This window comes from Nerophis ophidion, linkage group LG15 (genome assembly GCF_033978795.1).
Source record: "Nerophis ophidion isolate RoL-2023_Sa linkage group LG15, RoL_Noph_v1.0, whole genome shotgun sequence".
Lineage (NCBI taxonomy): Eukaryota > Metazoa > Chordata > Actinopteri > Syngnathiformes > Syngnathidae > Nerophis > Nerophis ophidion.
The window spans coordinates 38404105-38420554 of NC_084625.1; the positions used below are offsets into that span (position 1 = coordinate 38404105).

The following is a 16450-nucleotide window of genomic DNA, read 5'->3' on the forward strand; positions in this document are numbered from 1 at the left end:
CCGAAATCGGAGGCCTCAAGGTTGGCAAGTATGTGTATTGTAGTCAAAATGTAATTATTACAGCTGACCAGTAGGTGGCAGTGCACTGCATGACAAACTGATGCCCAAATTTAATGTCAAGTTAAGAATAAAAGAAAATAACTTTTACATTTCTGTTCAGTTATAACAATAAAAAAAAATCACATTAATTGTTCATGGACTGCAAAATATGGAAAAACTACAAATATACATGTGCTTTAGAAAAATAAAGGAAATAACTAAAATAAAAACATCAAAAATAAAATACAAACAAGTATTTTATGTACATCCATATACATTTATATATTTTTGTTAGAAGAACAGACAGACAACTTCGACTTCAGCACTTTTTTAATATTTACTTGAGGCACAAATATAATTTAATAACAAAGCTACTATATTTCTGTATGCTCCCACACAATGTGATTTCCTTTACAGGCCGCACGCGCGCACAGATACACAAAGACACAAACATTTGAACAATCACACAAACACACTTTTTCATCGCCTTCTAGACTTTTCTAATTCCCTTTCCCCTTTTAGTGAAACAAAATGTTTCAGTGAGTTTTTGATTTGCTATTGAGGTAGATATCATATTCCTGTTTTTTTGTTTAAGATAAATCTTTGATGACATGTGAGTGCCACTGAGCTTGGCAACACATTTAAAAACAAAAATACACTTACATAATTTGGATTGGGACTCTTCTTTTTTTTAAATAGACAGTTTTTATTTCTTCCACGTGAGGTTAAAAGCAACAAAGGAAGATTAAAAATGTCAGTAGTTAACAACACGGCATGAATATATAGTAAAAAGTGAGTTGGACGACTAAAAGTCAAATAGATTCATCTCCATAAACTTCCTTCCTGCCTAGGTTGACACAAATTTACACACACAAGTTCACACTAAAGCAGTAAGGTCCGAAGTGCATTTTATCCTTTCTTAATTTTACTTTATCAGCAACAGATATGTTTCAGTATATAAATAACTAAAAAATTTATTTTATAAACTACTTTTATGTAGCAAAGATATTTTTTGGGGGGTGGAAAAACTTTAGACCCTCCTGCACTAAAGTGTGTGACAATGTGATTACACAACAACTGAAGAAAAACACAACAAACAACACACAATATAAAGTCAATATGACCACCAGCCTCAAAGAATTGCAACGAAATAGGACTTAATAAAAAATAAATAAACGATACTTAGCTGAAAGAAACTGCGAGGATATGAACGGCAAAGAAAGATTTTGCAAACATCACAATTATTTGTGAGTATTTTCTTGGTTTCCCAACAGGCTGAAACACTGAAAAATAGATCTTTCTATACTAAAACCAAAGAAATGTCAGTGAAAATGAAATTCATCAAGTTTGCGTCAGCTGACAAAATGTTTGTTTATTATTCATTGTTCAAAATTCTGCCTGCAGCTCATGATTTCTTCGCATATTCCAAAATGCCACCGCATGACTTTGATATTTCCAATTTTTGGCACTTTCTCCTACTGTACTACATTTTGAGATTGTGTTATTTAATTCTGTTGTGTGCTCAAACTAATAAAATATTACTTTGGAAAAAAAACACAATTATCAGTGTATAAATATTAGCCAAAATATAATTAGTCCAACTGAAGTGCTGACATTATGCATAATGTACTTGTCTACTACATCGCTTTCCAAGTCGTACTACAAGCAAGTAGTATTACTACTACAAGCAAATAGTACTACTACATGGAACGCCGCGATTGAACAAGTTATTTTATGTGCGTGAATACAACAGTAAAACACAAAATAAAAAGCTAAAAATGTTATGCATAATGCTTCAGAATGTTCCGGAGAGACTTAAATATGGGAAATATATAACTGACAAGATCTTTGTTTGTGGATTATGCACAGCAGGAAGAGAATTTATGCAGCCCCATTGGTCGAGGTTTTCCTGACATATGAAACGTGACAAATTGGGGGAGGGGGTGCACAATTCCATTTGACTGTCAGTGTGGACATTTTTAAAATGTGTTTTGCGGCAATCTCGACTTTGACCCCAACGTAAGTTGCTATGTAGAGTGCCGCTTTCCCTCATTTTCAGCAGACTGCATTGTGAGTTTATTAACCCCCCACCCCTTACACCCAGAAATGGGGCCATATAAATCCTTTCCCTACTGTATTTGGATTACCCTCCCCTCCCTTCCAAAAAAAAAAGTCCTAAAAACATTTTTATTTAAATACACCTCTCACTCTTCTTAAAACAAGTTTTAAACATTAGCAAAGAATGACATGTATACAGTATTGTACTTCTCAAATATGTATACAATATTGTACTTTTTAAATGTGTATAAAGTATTTTAATTATATATATATATATATATATATATATATATATATATATATATACACACACACAGTATTGTACTTACCAAATATGTATACAATATTGTACCTATTAAATATGCATACAGTATTTAAAAAAGGTTTACTTACAAACGTCACGTCTTGTTAAAGCATCTTCCTAATGGCAAAGGTTGAATAAATTAACTTGTGAGACAGCGCCCTCTGCTGGGTTCTAATCTGCACCGTATTTTTCCCTGCAGATAGCGCCATCCAACCATGTTGCCATGAAAAAGAATGTTTTAAAGAAAGAACTGTGTGAACATGGGGGAGCCTGACGTACTGTACTTGTCTTGTGAGCGTGAACGTTTGGGTGGAGAAAATTGTCAGGAAAGACGAGGAGGTGGAACACAAGAAGAAAGTGAAACGCAACATAGTAAGTAAAGTGATGGATAAAAATATAAAGTGTCTATTTCTGTTTTCTCGGCGCAGGAATCGTCTCTGTTTTTGGAGGTCCTGCTGACCTTGAATGGATTCATCATAACATCGCTAACTTCCTGTCCGGGACGTAAATCCCCGCTGACTGTAATTCCTCACGTGTGCATCAGAGGGCGCCGTCCTTTCTAAGAGTAGATGGTGATGACCTCACGGCCTCCACCTCGGACCAGCAGGACTCGATTCAAACCTTCTAAGAGAACCTCCAAGAACTCCATGTCTGAGAGCGCAGTGAAGGATGAGATTAAATAATATCAGCTTGTCAACATAATCCTATTTCTAATAAATATTACACATGTGATCTAACAACCTCCTAACTCTCTTCATCAGCTTGTATGGTTCATTGAAACAAATGTTTCACTTTGAATCCTGCACCATCCTCTCACTCTTTAGCAGCCCTTCCTAGTCTGTGAGCATGAAGTAGTGAGTGTCTTCAAGACAAACTAAACCAGGCCTGGGCAATTATTTTTACTCAGGGGCCAAATTTAGAGAAAAAAAATGTGTCTGAGTGTCGGTATATTTATTTTTAGGAACACTAATACAAAACCTCACAATAATGTGTAATTGAATGCTAAAAACGTTATGACAGACCGCCTTAAAAACGGAAAGGAATTACAATTTTTTTTTTACTGAATGAGGCACCCAGAATGTACATGAAAATAAAGAATGTGGGATTTACAATATTAACTATGAAGGATAAAAAACTGAATATTGACAACATATCAACATCACACCTCCTCTAGATTGATATAACTGACAACGCAACAAAAATGCAACAAACAGTGAAATATGAATGCAAAGGGTAAAAAAACCCACCTACAATCTGATATACCGTATCTCCTTGAATAGCCGCCTGGGCGCTAATTAATTTAAATCCTCTTCTCACTTCTGCACTTATTCAAGGCATGCGGTAAAAGTAAGCAGGCGCTAATAATTTTAAAACCTCTTCTCATCCCTGCTCTTACCAATGGCATGCAGTAAAAAATTGAGTGTGATAAAAAGAAAATTCTTCTGCGGTCGCGGCCCGGTGGTTGGGGACCACTGCTCTACAACATGTCATCGCGCACACCTTTAAAGCCCTGTAATCTGCGTGCTGGCCGGACGCATGCATTTCGCTGCTTTTAATACGTGATTGCAATGCATACTTGGTCAATAGCCATACCTTTTACACTGATGGTTGTGATATAAACAACTTTAACACTCTTACTAATATGGGCCACACTCTGTGAACCCACACCAAAAAAGAATGACAAACACATTTCGGGAGAACATCGGCTCTGTAACACATTATAAACGCAACATAACACTTACCCAGAATGCCATGCATCCATGACTCTTGGCTATATTATACACGCGCCCCCAAATCCACCCACCTCAACAGACGCACGGTGGGGGAGTGGGGGGGTTGAGGGCGCTTTGGTGCTAGCGGGGTGTATAATATAGGCAAGAGTCATAAAATTGTGTTAGATGTAAATACAAACGGAATACAATGATTTGCAAATCATTTTCAACCCATAGTCAGTGGAATGCACTACAGAGACAAGATATTTGATGTTCAAACTCATAAACTTTATTTATTTTTTTTTGCAAATAATAATTAACTTAGAATTTCAAAGCTGGAACACATGCCAAAGTAGTTGTTCAGCACTGTGTTACATCACCTTTTCTTTTAACAACACTCAAACGTATGGGAACTGAGGAAACTAATTGTTTAAGCTTTGAAAGTGGAATTCTTTCCCATTTATGTTTTATGTAGAGTTTCAGTCGTTCAACAGTCCGGGGTCTCCGCTGTCGTATTTTGCGCTTCATAATGCGCCACACATTTTCGATGGGAGACAGGTCTGGACTGCAGGCGGGCCAGGAAAGTACCCGCACTCTTTTTTTACGAAGCCACACGGTTGAAACACGTGCTGAATGTGGCTTGGCATTGTCTTGCTGAAATAAGCAGGGGGGTCCATGAAAAAGACGGCGCTTAGATGGCAGCATATGTTGTTCCAAAACCTGTATGTACCTTTCAGCATTAATTGTGCCTTCACAGATGTGTAAGTTACCCATGTCTTGGGCACTAATGCACCCCCATACCATTACAGATGTTGGCTTTTGAACTTTGCGGGATAACAGTCTGGATGGTTTGCTTCCCCTTTGGTCCGGATGACACAATGTGGAAAATTTCCAAAAACAATTTGAAATGTGAACTCGTCAGACCACAGAACACTTTTCCACTTTGCATCAGTCCATCTTAGATGATCTCGGCCCAGAGAAGCCGGCGGTGCTTCTGGATGTTGTTGATAAATGGCTTTCGCTCTGCATAGTAGAGCTTTAACTTGCACTTAAAGATGTAGCGACAAACTGTATTTAGTGACAGTGGTTTTCTCAAGTGTTCCTGAGCGTATGTGGTGATATCCTTTAGAGATTGATGTCGGTTTTTGATACAGTGCCGTCTGAGGGATCAAAGGTCACGGTCATTCAGTGTTGGTTTCCGGCCACGCCGCTTACGTGGAGTGATTTCTTCAGATTCTCTGAACCTTTTGATCTTATTATGGACCGTAGATGTTAAAATCCCTAAATTTCTTGCAATTGCACTTTGAGAAAAGTTGTTCTTAAACTGATTGACTATTTGCTCACACAGTTGTGGACAAAGGGGTGTACCTCGCCCCATCCTTTTTTGTGAAAGACTGAGCATTTTTTGGGAAGCTGTTTTTATACCCAATCATGTACCTGTTCCCAATTAACCTGCACACCTGTGGGATGTTCCAAATAAGTGTTTGATGAGCATTCCTAAACTTTTTCAGTATTTATTGTATTGCCACCTTTCCCAACTTCTTTGTCACATGTTGCTGGCATCAAATTCTAAAATTAATGATTATTTGCAAAAAAAAAAAGTTTATCAGTTTGAACATCAAATATGTTGTCTTTGTGGCATATTCAACTGAATATGGGTTGAAAATGATTTGCAAATCATTGGAATCCGTTTATATTTACATCTAACACAATTTCCCAACTCATATGGGAATGGGGTTTGTAAATAAACAGGTTTTGATGTAAAAGTTACCAGATAAAGGATACAATTTTCATCTCCCCCTCGGTTCTTGGGTGGTCCAGGCATGTTGAGAAGAACCAGGTGTGCTCCTTGTGACTTGTTGACCACGACTTCATTCAGCTTGATGGCGGTGTGCATACGACGCACGTTGGTCTGATTGCTAATTGGACGAGAACAACAATGTTAATTACATTCACTGCAACTGTCACAATAAAAACGACAACTTATAAAAGTTGCACTTTTAACTGCGACTGAACAAACGTACAATGTACGACATCACATGAACTTGTATTACATTATGTGCAGCTTAGTGTACACTTAACAGAATATTTGTGTGTTGTCAAAATATATTTTGCTGCCATCTTTGCATCATCTATGTTGATGTGAAGTATGAATATTAACATGAAATCAATATCGAAACATAATGTATGAATTTTAATAATATCAATATGCCTATATCAAAGCATAAAGTGCATAATCACTACAGACACAGAATATGTCAATAATAAAACAATGTACATTACACAAAGGCAAAATTGTTTTTTCCATTCAAACATTAACAGTGACTATAATTTATTGATTGACATAATATTTACAGTGGAACACGTTTATGTTGATGCCCCTTAACCTGGCTGACTGATGTCGACATAAGTGGTTGTTGACCTAATCAAAACTGCTTGCACGTTTACTTTTTGACTTTGTTCAGAAACATGATAATGTACGAAAATAAAGTATTTTAGTTGTTCGTTCACCGGATGAAACATATGGAAAATGCCGATAATAAACCTTAAACATTAAATTAATATTCTTGTTTTTCACATTCCTCTGTGAACAAGTGTCCTCTGTAGTAGAAAAACATCTGATTTAATTATCACTTATTTAATGCACAGTCAAATGTGAAACCTTCCTTCTCTACCTCCTGAGGCAGGGATGTCCAACGTGCGGCCCGGGGGCCATTTGCAGCCCGTAGGTAATTTTTAACGGCCCCATGGCACATTCTAAAAATATGATTAAATAAAATATGTTGCATGCACCTGGGGATAGGTTGATTGGCAACACTAAAATTGGCCCTAGTGTGTTTGTTGTCTGTGTTGGCCCTGTGATGAATTGTCGACTATTCCAGGGCGTAGGCCGCCTTCCGCGCGACTGTAGCTGAGATGGGCTCCAGCGCTCCTCGTGACCCCGAAGGTAATAAGCGGTAGAAAATTGATGGATGGATGGATGTTGCATATTTTGCGTTAGTTGTATAAAAAAACCAAGCTGTTTTTTTTTTAAAGAAGGGCCTAAAACGAACAAACAAAAACATAAACAACAATAACACTTAAAATTGACAAAGAGATCTAACGTTGATCTCATGACTATTGTGTTAAAAGTAAACAATAAAAAGTGTATAATTTATTGTTTAACACTTTCGTGATAATCCTCTTGGATCCCCAATAATTTTAGTGTGATTTTCTTTTTTTTTGTGTGTCATTGCTCAAAAAAACCCTGAAGTATTAATATCAATGATGTTATTAGTTATTGACCTTTTTAAGGCTCCAATTATTATGTAACCTAATATATTCCACATTTTATTGGGTAAAAATATTGCATATTTTGTGTTTTTTCCACAAAAAACAGGGTTTCCTGGATAACAATAGCATACAACTTAAATCTTTAAAAACATATTGACAGAAAGACTTAATGTGGATCTAGAGATTTAAACATTGAATAATAATAAAAATAATAATAATACTAAATAATGACACATTTTTAATATTTTTTTGACCAAAACCCTTTGGGGTCCCCAGGATCAAGCCAGAGTGAATGTATATTGAATGTATATTTGTTATACATATATTGTATTGCTTTTTGAAATAAAAAATATCAAAATGGCCCCCGCTTGCTTTGATGTTATAGTGTGCGGCCCTCAGTGGAAAAAGTTTGGACACCCCTGTCCTAAGGCAACATGTTTTCCGCCAACCTGTCTTGTATAACAGGGTTATTATCTTGATTAAAATGTGTACCCTGACAAAATAAATAATTTACCCAAAAAAATGCCTTTGAAGAAGACGCTAAGTTCTTAGATAATATATCTAATATTAATATCTAACAGCGCTGCTGTGATAATTTACTTCAGTGTTTTGACTACAATAACGATAAAACTTGTATATGTGCTTTGTGCTAATCTCTCTTCTGAATCTACAAAATTTGATAAAATTTATAAACACCAAAAGTGTATTTTCTACTGTGTATTCCAAAAGTATTCAGTCTTTCACTTTTTCTACATTTAATTATGTTACAGCCCTATTCCAAAATAGATTAAATTCATTTTTGTCCTCAAAATTCTACACACAATAACAAATAATGTGTTTTTTGTTGTTGTTTTTTTTGCAAATCTATTAAAAATAAAACTAAGACATCAAAATGTACTGTACATTTGTATTCACAACCTTTGCTGTGAAGCTCAAAAGTGAGGTCAGGAGCATACTGTTTTAACTGATCATCCTTGAGTTGTTCTTACAGCCACTTGTGGTAAATTCAGCTGACTGACATGATTTGGAAAACACACACCTGTCTATATATGAGGTCCCATTCTTAACAGTGCATGTCAGAGCACACAGCAAGAATGAAGTCGAATTAATTGTTTGGAGACCTCCGCGACAGGATCGTCTCGAGACACAAATCTGGGGAAGGGTACAGAAAAATATCTACTGCCTTGAAGTTCCTATAAGCACAGTTGTCTCCATCATTGTCAGGCTTGCCACTGACATTTTGTTTGTGTTTTAGTTTTTCCTCTGTGTGTGTTTAGTATTTCTTGTTTTATTCCTGTGAGCGCTCTTACTTTGTCTGTTTCCTGTTTTTTTCCCCCTGTGCACTGTTTTCCCTCAGCTGCGGCTGATTGGCACCTGGCCGCACCTGGCCACACCAGTCGAGTGCTGGATTATTGTCATGTCGATGTCGCTCTTGTCGTTGCTACATGTCGTGTCGTGTTTTGTCAATGCAGCGTTGCGGTAAGCTTTAATTAATTGCGGTTTTTAGCTTACTGCCTTTTGTTCCCTGTTTCCAAGTTTGTTTTCATATTTCATGTACGACTTTTGTTTCCGGCTCGAGACCTGCTAGCTTCCACGCTACGTTTTTTTGTTTTTGCTAGCTTCCATGCTAAGCTCTGTTTATTTTCTAGTTCCCATGCTAGCTGTTTTTGTTTGTTATCCGCCCATGTGCGTGCTTTTTGTTTGTACTCTTTGTTTGTTTTTGTCTTAGTGTTTTAAATTAAATCATGTTTTCCTGCAAAATGCCTCCCTCCCTCTCTGCATCTTGGGGTTCGTCAACAACTAACGCTGACAATCATCTGTAAATGGAAGAAGTTTGGAACCACCAGGAGTTTTCCAGCTGGCAAAGTTAATACATCTGTTGAAATGATCAAACTTTATAAATGTAGGAACTTATGATGGCATCTTTACAGATTTGATCACGATCTTCTGCCATGCGCATACTTAATACTTAACTTAATGCTTGTTTTGGTCACGTATTTGAATGTGAGGATGTTCATCTTCTAGCCTTTATTTATTTTCCTAATAAAACTTCATAATGTAATGTATTAAATACATATGCATATTGTTTTGTATTTATTTTCTTCTTTGGAAAGTACAAGTTTGCTTCAAAAAAATTATAAGCAGGTTAATTACAGAATGTAGGAGCAGGCAGTTATAAGCACATTATTCACATATCTATACACTCACTGGTGGTACTTCGGTTTTTCTTCACCCAATTTTCATATGATTGGTTTTTGGCGAAAATATTCATCAAACTATTGTTTGTTGATTCTTTGTCGTACAACCAAAAAATGTGCGTAACAATACTAGTCTGTTTCTTTTACTAGAATGTTGTTTTCAAAAGAAATAATTATGTGTTCGTAAATTCAGTCTCTGTAATTTTTATTGAGTACGACTGCAAATTAATCTATTATGTGACCAAAGAAAGTTGTACGTGCCAGAATTTTGAAAAAGAAAGTGAGAAACACTATAGAATGACTTTTTTTTTTTTTTAACAAAGTACACAGCTAGTAACAGCATGGTTCTCCTCTCCTCATTCTCCACTCATCGCCATCTTTGCCAAAAACAGTTTTATAATTAATTTTATATACAAATATTTTGTAATATTTACATTGCTTTCTGCACGTAAACTATAATTATTCTCTATAAAATTAGTTTTGTGTTCATATTTTTGCTGTCTGGAGCAAATTAATTGGATTTACTTCATTTCTTAACGGAACAATTGTGTGTTTTGAAACTGATTACAAATGAAAACCGAAGTACCACTGGCAAAGATGAATGCACTGGCGGACACCAAATATAGCAACAAGCACGCACATGCAAACCAGAGCAAAGAGAATAGACTTACAGGCTCCCCCACTCTCTAGAAGGAGAAAGATGGAACAGAATAATAAACATCATCACTACAATCCATGCTTCTAACACAGAAAGCAAAAAGCTAAAAGTTGTGTGCATCAACACAACACTTGATGCAAAACAAGCAGTTAGTCCACTTTGGTGTGACACAAATGTCCCAAAGTGCACATGAACGGTCACACAAGTGCACCTAAATAAATGTTCATGCCATGCACACTTGTATCATTTCACTCTCATCTTTCTGTTCAATACACAATATGCTAATTTGAATACTAATTTATTGTATTTTTTCAGCAATCCCTTAACTTTGCATGTTTTTTGATGGCAGTTCATTACATGTTTAATATCAGACATTTGTTGTAAATAAGCACTTCCAAAACAATGACATTTCCTATATTAGTCAATATGATTTCATCATTTGTGTGAACAATTTTATTATTTCATTGCCTATTTTATCATTTGTGTGAATCATTTTGTTTTATCTGGGATCATATCCGAGAATGTCGTCATGGTTAAAGTTAAGTTAAAGTACCAATGATTGTCACACACACACTAGGTGTGGTGAAATTTGTCCTCTGCATTTGACCCATCCCCTTAAACACCCCCTGGGAAGTGAGGGGAGCAGTGGGCAGCACCGGTGCCACGCCCGGGAATCATTTATGGTGATTTAACCCCCAATTCCAACCCTTGATGCTGAGTGTCAAGCAGGAAGGCAATGGGTCCCATTTTTATAGTCTTTGGTATGACTCGGCCAGGGTTTGAACTCACAACCTACCGATCTCAGGGCGGACACTCTAACTAAGAGGCCACTGAGTAGGTCTGCAAACCCATTTAAGGAATTTGTGATTAACGGCTATATAAATAATCTTTGATTGATGGATTAATTAATTATTGCTAATTTTGTATTTTGTGTGAATAATTGTATTGTTTTGTTCAATATTTGATCATTTGTAATCAAGTAATGCTATTGTTTAAATGCTTATTTTAACAAGTGTGTGAAGAATTAAATTTTTTTATAGGTTTCATAATTTGTGTGAAGAATTAATCTTTTTTTAACAATGCATTGCCATTTTTTTGTATACACAAATAAAAATACATTCCTTCCTAAATTCATAAATTAAAAAAATTATAAAGAGAGCAAATCATGTGTGTGCAGTGGAAGACTACGCAGTCGTGTTGTGTCACGATTGTTGTTTTTGGGTAAATGTTTTTCCTGAAGTCAGCCAAGCGTGTGGCAGGCTTGTCTGATGGCAAAAAGCGAAAGTGAAATTAGATACGGTAAAATGTTGAAAGTGTAGAAATCATCTTTGGTTGCATGTTAAAGTTAAAGTACCAATGATTGTCACACACACACCAGGTTTGGTGAAATTAGTCTCTGCATTTGACCCATCACCCTTGATCACCCCCTGGGAGGTGAGGGGAGCAGTGGGCAGCAGCTGTGCCCGCGCCCGGGAATGATTTCTGGTGATTTAACCCCCAATTCCAACCCTTGATGTTGAGTGTCAAGCAGGGGGGTAATGGGTCCCACTTTTATAGTCTTTGGTATGACTCGGCCAGGGTTTGAACTCATGACCTACCGATCTCAGGTCTGGTTGAAACTGATCAAACATCACATCATGAAGGATAAAAATGAAATCTTTAAACGTGAACTAATTTGCTCCTATTTTTTAACTTTGATAACTTTGCAGAGTAGAGGTCTCATTATTGACATTTTGTCTCTTCCAGTAACTTATATATATATATATATATATATATATATATATATATATATATATATATATATATATATATATATATATATATATAAAATCACCATAAATGATTCCCGGGCGTGGTGCCGCTGCTGCCCACTGCTCCCCTCACTTCCCAGAGGGTGATTAAGGGAATGGGTCAAATGCAGAGGACAAATTTCACCACACCCAGTGTGTGTGTGACAATCACTGGTACTTTAACCATGACAAAATTCTCGGATATGATCCCAGATAAAATAAAATGATTCACACAAATGATAAAATAGGCAATGAAGTAACAAAATTGTTCACACAAATGATGAAATATTGACTAAGATAGGAAATGTCATTGTTTTGAAAGTGCTTATTTACAACAAATGTCTGAGAGATACAGTATATATATATATATATATATATATATATATATACACATATACACTACTCAGTGGCCTAGTGGTTAGAGTGTCCGCCCTGAGATCGGTAGGTTGGGAGTTCAAACCCCGGCCGAGTCATACACAAGGCAATAAAAATATGGGACCCATTGCCTCCCTGCTTGGCACTCAGCATCAAGGGTTGGAATTGGGGGTTAAATCACCATAAATGATTCCCGGGCGTGGCACCGCTGCTGCCCACTGCTCTCCTCACTTCCCAGCGGTTGATCAAGGGGATGGGTCAAATGCAGAGGACAAATTTCACCACACCTAGTGTGTGTGTGACAATCATTGGTACTTTAACTTTAAGCTGATGACTGTCATATATATATATATATATATATATATATATATATATATGTAAATGGGTTATAGTTGTATAGCGCTTTTGTACCTTCAAGGTACTCAAAGCGCTATGCCACTATTTCCACATTCAGCCATTCACACACTGACGGCGCTCCTGCTCCATTCAAGGCGCTAACCATGACCCATCAGCAGCAAGGGTGAAGTGTCTTGCTCAAGGACACAACGGACGTGACAAGGTTGGTAGAAGGTGGGAGTATCGAACCAGGAACCCTCAGGTTTCTGGCACGGCCACTCTCCCAACTGCACCACTCCGTCCCCATGCTTGAAAGTAGAAGTTGTGGATTTGGATGAGATTTCTATCTGTTATGTTTAAAATTTGGTCATCTTTTTGAAATTAATTTCATCAAAAAGACATCACGGCAGAGTGACACCACGATCATAAAACACAAATCATATTTTTTATGCATTAGCTATATGAGACTTACGGCTTCATGTTGAACAGGTCTCTTACGGCCACGTTGGAGTTGCACTCCCGGTTGCGACCCCGCTCGGCGAAAAGTTTGTCCTTGGTCCAGGTCATGTGAACTCGGTCCGATCCAATTTCTGATTTGTCGTTGGTAGCAGCGTGAGAGGCTGTGTTTCTGTCATGGATGAGTTGGGCCTGAAGGGACATGAAGACACGGAGAGTACACATGCATGGACGTTTTGAGTTAAAGGACTGACCAAGAAAAAAAAAAAACAGTGAATACATTTAGTAAAATACATCAAAGTTCAGGATAGACCAAGTGTTAAAAAATTATGGACAAAAAGGAAACAAATACAACGTAGTTCAGGATGTAAAACAGAAGGAATGAAGGACAAAAGATGACTCTCCAGGACATGGAACACACACAATACTTTACCATCTACAAAACACAACAAAGGGCCTCATTCACTAAAACTTTCCGAAATTATTTCCTTACATTTCTCAATAAAAAAACATATCACAGAATTTTTTATACCTAAAGATGTTTATGAATCATCAACGAACCATAAGGTCAAAAAAGTTCTCAACGATAAAATAAGGGCTGTTGAGAGTTAATGTGTTAACTCATGCAATTAATCATGTATAAACGCAGATTTATTATTAAATGGCGGATAGGTTACCTGAAAAGTGTGTTGGTACATGTCAGTCATCAGATCAATAATAGATGAGTGAGGAGACTGACTGGTGTCCTCACTGGTAATTTCACTTCAAAATACATCCTGACTGCATTTAGATTGAACTGTTTGGTCAAATAAACTCAAGTAAAAACAAAAAAAAATCCTGTATGACAACGAAATTAGATTAGTGTCACAATATTATTAAAGTTAATTTAAATCATCCATCCATCTATCCATTTTCTACCACTTGTCCCTTTTTGGGGTCGCGGGGAGCTGCAGGCAATTATTCTACTGTGATTAATCATGATTAATTAAACGTAAAAGTGAATAATCTGATTTGAAAAATGAATCATTTGACAGCACTAATTCAAACCTAAGAATAAGGTATAGATATGTCATGTTTTTTTTGCCTTTTTGCATTTGACTGAGGCCTATTATTAGTCAAAAACATGAATTTTTAAACAAATTTGAAAGTAATCGCCTAAATTAACCATTTTTCAGCATAAAATATCAAAATGAAGCCAAATGAACAAATAAAATATACTGTACAGTGTTGTACAACAAATTGTCATCAAACAGGTGTTAAAGCAGGTTTGTTGTCATATTTAAAAACGGTGTGTGTGAATCTATATCACTGTACTGTATGACTTACTTATGTCTTATATGTATTACAGTACAGTATACGTCTTTTCTATTTTTATGTTTAGTTGTCTACTATATTGAATAAAACCATAAAATAAAAGTGTCAATAAAATTGTTATTTCATGTATACAGGATTTTATTTTACAGAACTTTCCTCCAGAAGGTCTTATCTTTGTCCATGTGATGTCAGATAAAACACACATTGGCCACAATACCCAGCAATATGTTTGGAGGAGAAAAGGTGAGGCCATTAATCCCAGGATTACCAGGCCTACCGTCAAGCATGGTGGTGGTAGTGTTATGCTCTGGGCCTGTTTTGCTGCCAATGGTACTGGTGCTTAAAATGGAACAATGAAAAAGGAGGATTACCTCCAAATTTTTCAGGACAAACTAAAATAATCAGCCCGGGCGCAGTTGGGTGTTCCAACAGGACAATGACCCCAAACATGTCAAAAGTGGTAAAGTAATTGCTTAATCAGGCTGGAATTAAGGTTTTAGAATGGCATTCCCAAAGTCTTGACTCAAACGGGCTGACAATGCTGAAGAAACAAGTCCATGTCAGAAAACCAACACATTTAGCTGAACTGCACCAATTTTGCCAAGAAAAGTGGTCAAAAATTCAATCAGAAGCTTGTGGATGGCTACCAAAAAGCACCTTATAGGAGTTTTTGTGTAAAAATAGACAGTTTTATGTCTTCCACAGCTCCTCCACCACACGGGGTCCCCCAGGGCTCAATCCTTGCCCCAATCTTATTTGAGCTTTACCTTCTCCCCCTTGGTTCTATTTTTAGGAAGTATGGTATTGCATTTCATTGTTATGCCGATGATTGCCAGATTTATTTTCCCATGGCACAAAATAACACAGTTTAACGTCTCATTGACTGCCTACACGACATCAAAGCCTGGCTTTCAGCTAACTTCCTGAGTCTAAATGAAGACAAAACAGAAGTTATGTTGTTCGGTCCAAGTCGCTCTCCCTCCCCCAATGTTGACCTCGGCACTCTGACCCCGTATCTCAGCGACTGTGTCACAAACCTGGTGGTAAAGTTTGACTTACATTTTAAATTCGAAAAACAAATCAGCACCGTCGTTCAAAAAAGCTTTTATCAATTACGCCAAATAGCGAAAGTGAAACCGCTTCTGTCAGGACATGATCTCGAGAAATTAATCCATGCCTTTGTCTCGAATCGTTTAGATCACTGCAATGCCCTGTATAGGCATTAGCCAGGCCTCCCTCGCCCGCCTGCAGCTCGTGCAGAACTCTGCTGGTCGTCTGCTAACACTTTTATTCCTTGGCTTTTAACACTAAGTGATATCCATCCTGCAATGGCGCCCCATTATACACCTGCTGTGAACCTGTTTTTATGTTTTATTTATTTATTTTTTAATCATGTTCTGTTTGTGTTGTGTTATTTGCTCGGTCTTCATATTATCTTTAAACCTGTCCATTGTACAGCACTTTGGCTACCCCTGTGGTGAATTTTAAATGTGCTTTATAAATAAAGTTGATTTGATTTTATTTTATTTATAGCAGTGAAACTTGCCAAATATTAACATTGCTGTATGTATACTTTTGACCCAGCAAATTTGGTCACATTTTCGGTAGAACCAAACTTCATGAATGTTTTTGTGACAAATAAGTATCTGTTCCAATCACTCTACCATAAAAAATAAGAGTTGTAGAAATTATTGGAAACTCAAGACAGCCATGACATTATGTTCTTTGCAAGTGTATGTAAACTTTTGATCGCAACTGTATATGCTCTGACTATGAAAACATGAGATGTATTAATAAGAAATCCCACATAGCCCGGTCTGGAACCAATTCACAGCAATAAAAAAGGGACAAGTGTACTTTAAAACATGAAATAGTTTGCAAGATGCATTATCACCAATAATAAGAAGAAGAAGAATACTTGTATTTTTTGTGAGTAC

General features: G+C 36.7%; 1 protein-coding gene across 7 annotated transcripts in view; it reads right to left on the bottom strand.

The window, feature by feature from the left end:
* Positions 1-351: 351 nt before the first annotated feature.
* slc12a7b (solute carrier family 12 member 7b) overlaps positions 352-16450 on the bottom strand; it is a 152879-nt gene continuing 136780 nt past the window's right edge. For 5 of the 7 annotated variants that reach the window (XM_061922146.1, XM_061922149.1, XM_061922148.1 and 2 more), the window contains 4 exons: positions 13216-13391; positions 10256-10270; positions 5899-6032; positions 352-3052 (listed from right to left, as the gene is read on the bottom strand). In XM_061922146.1, coding sequence (XP_061778130.1) covers positions 2961-3052; positions 5899-6032; positions 10256-10270; positions 13216-13391 — 417 coding nt within the window. In that variant the 3' untranslated portion in view covers positions 352-2960. The remainder of the gene's footprint in view (positions 3053-5898; positions 6033-10255; positions 10271-13215; positions 13392-16450) is intronic. The other 2 variants (XM_061922147.1, XM_061922150.1) reach the window with 1 other exon arrangement.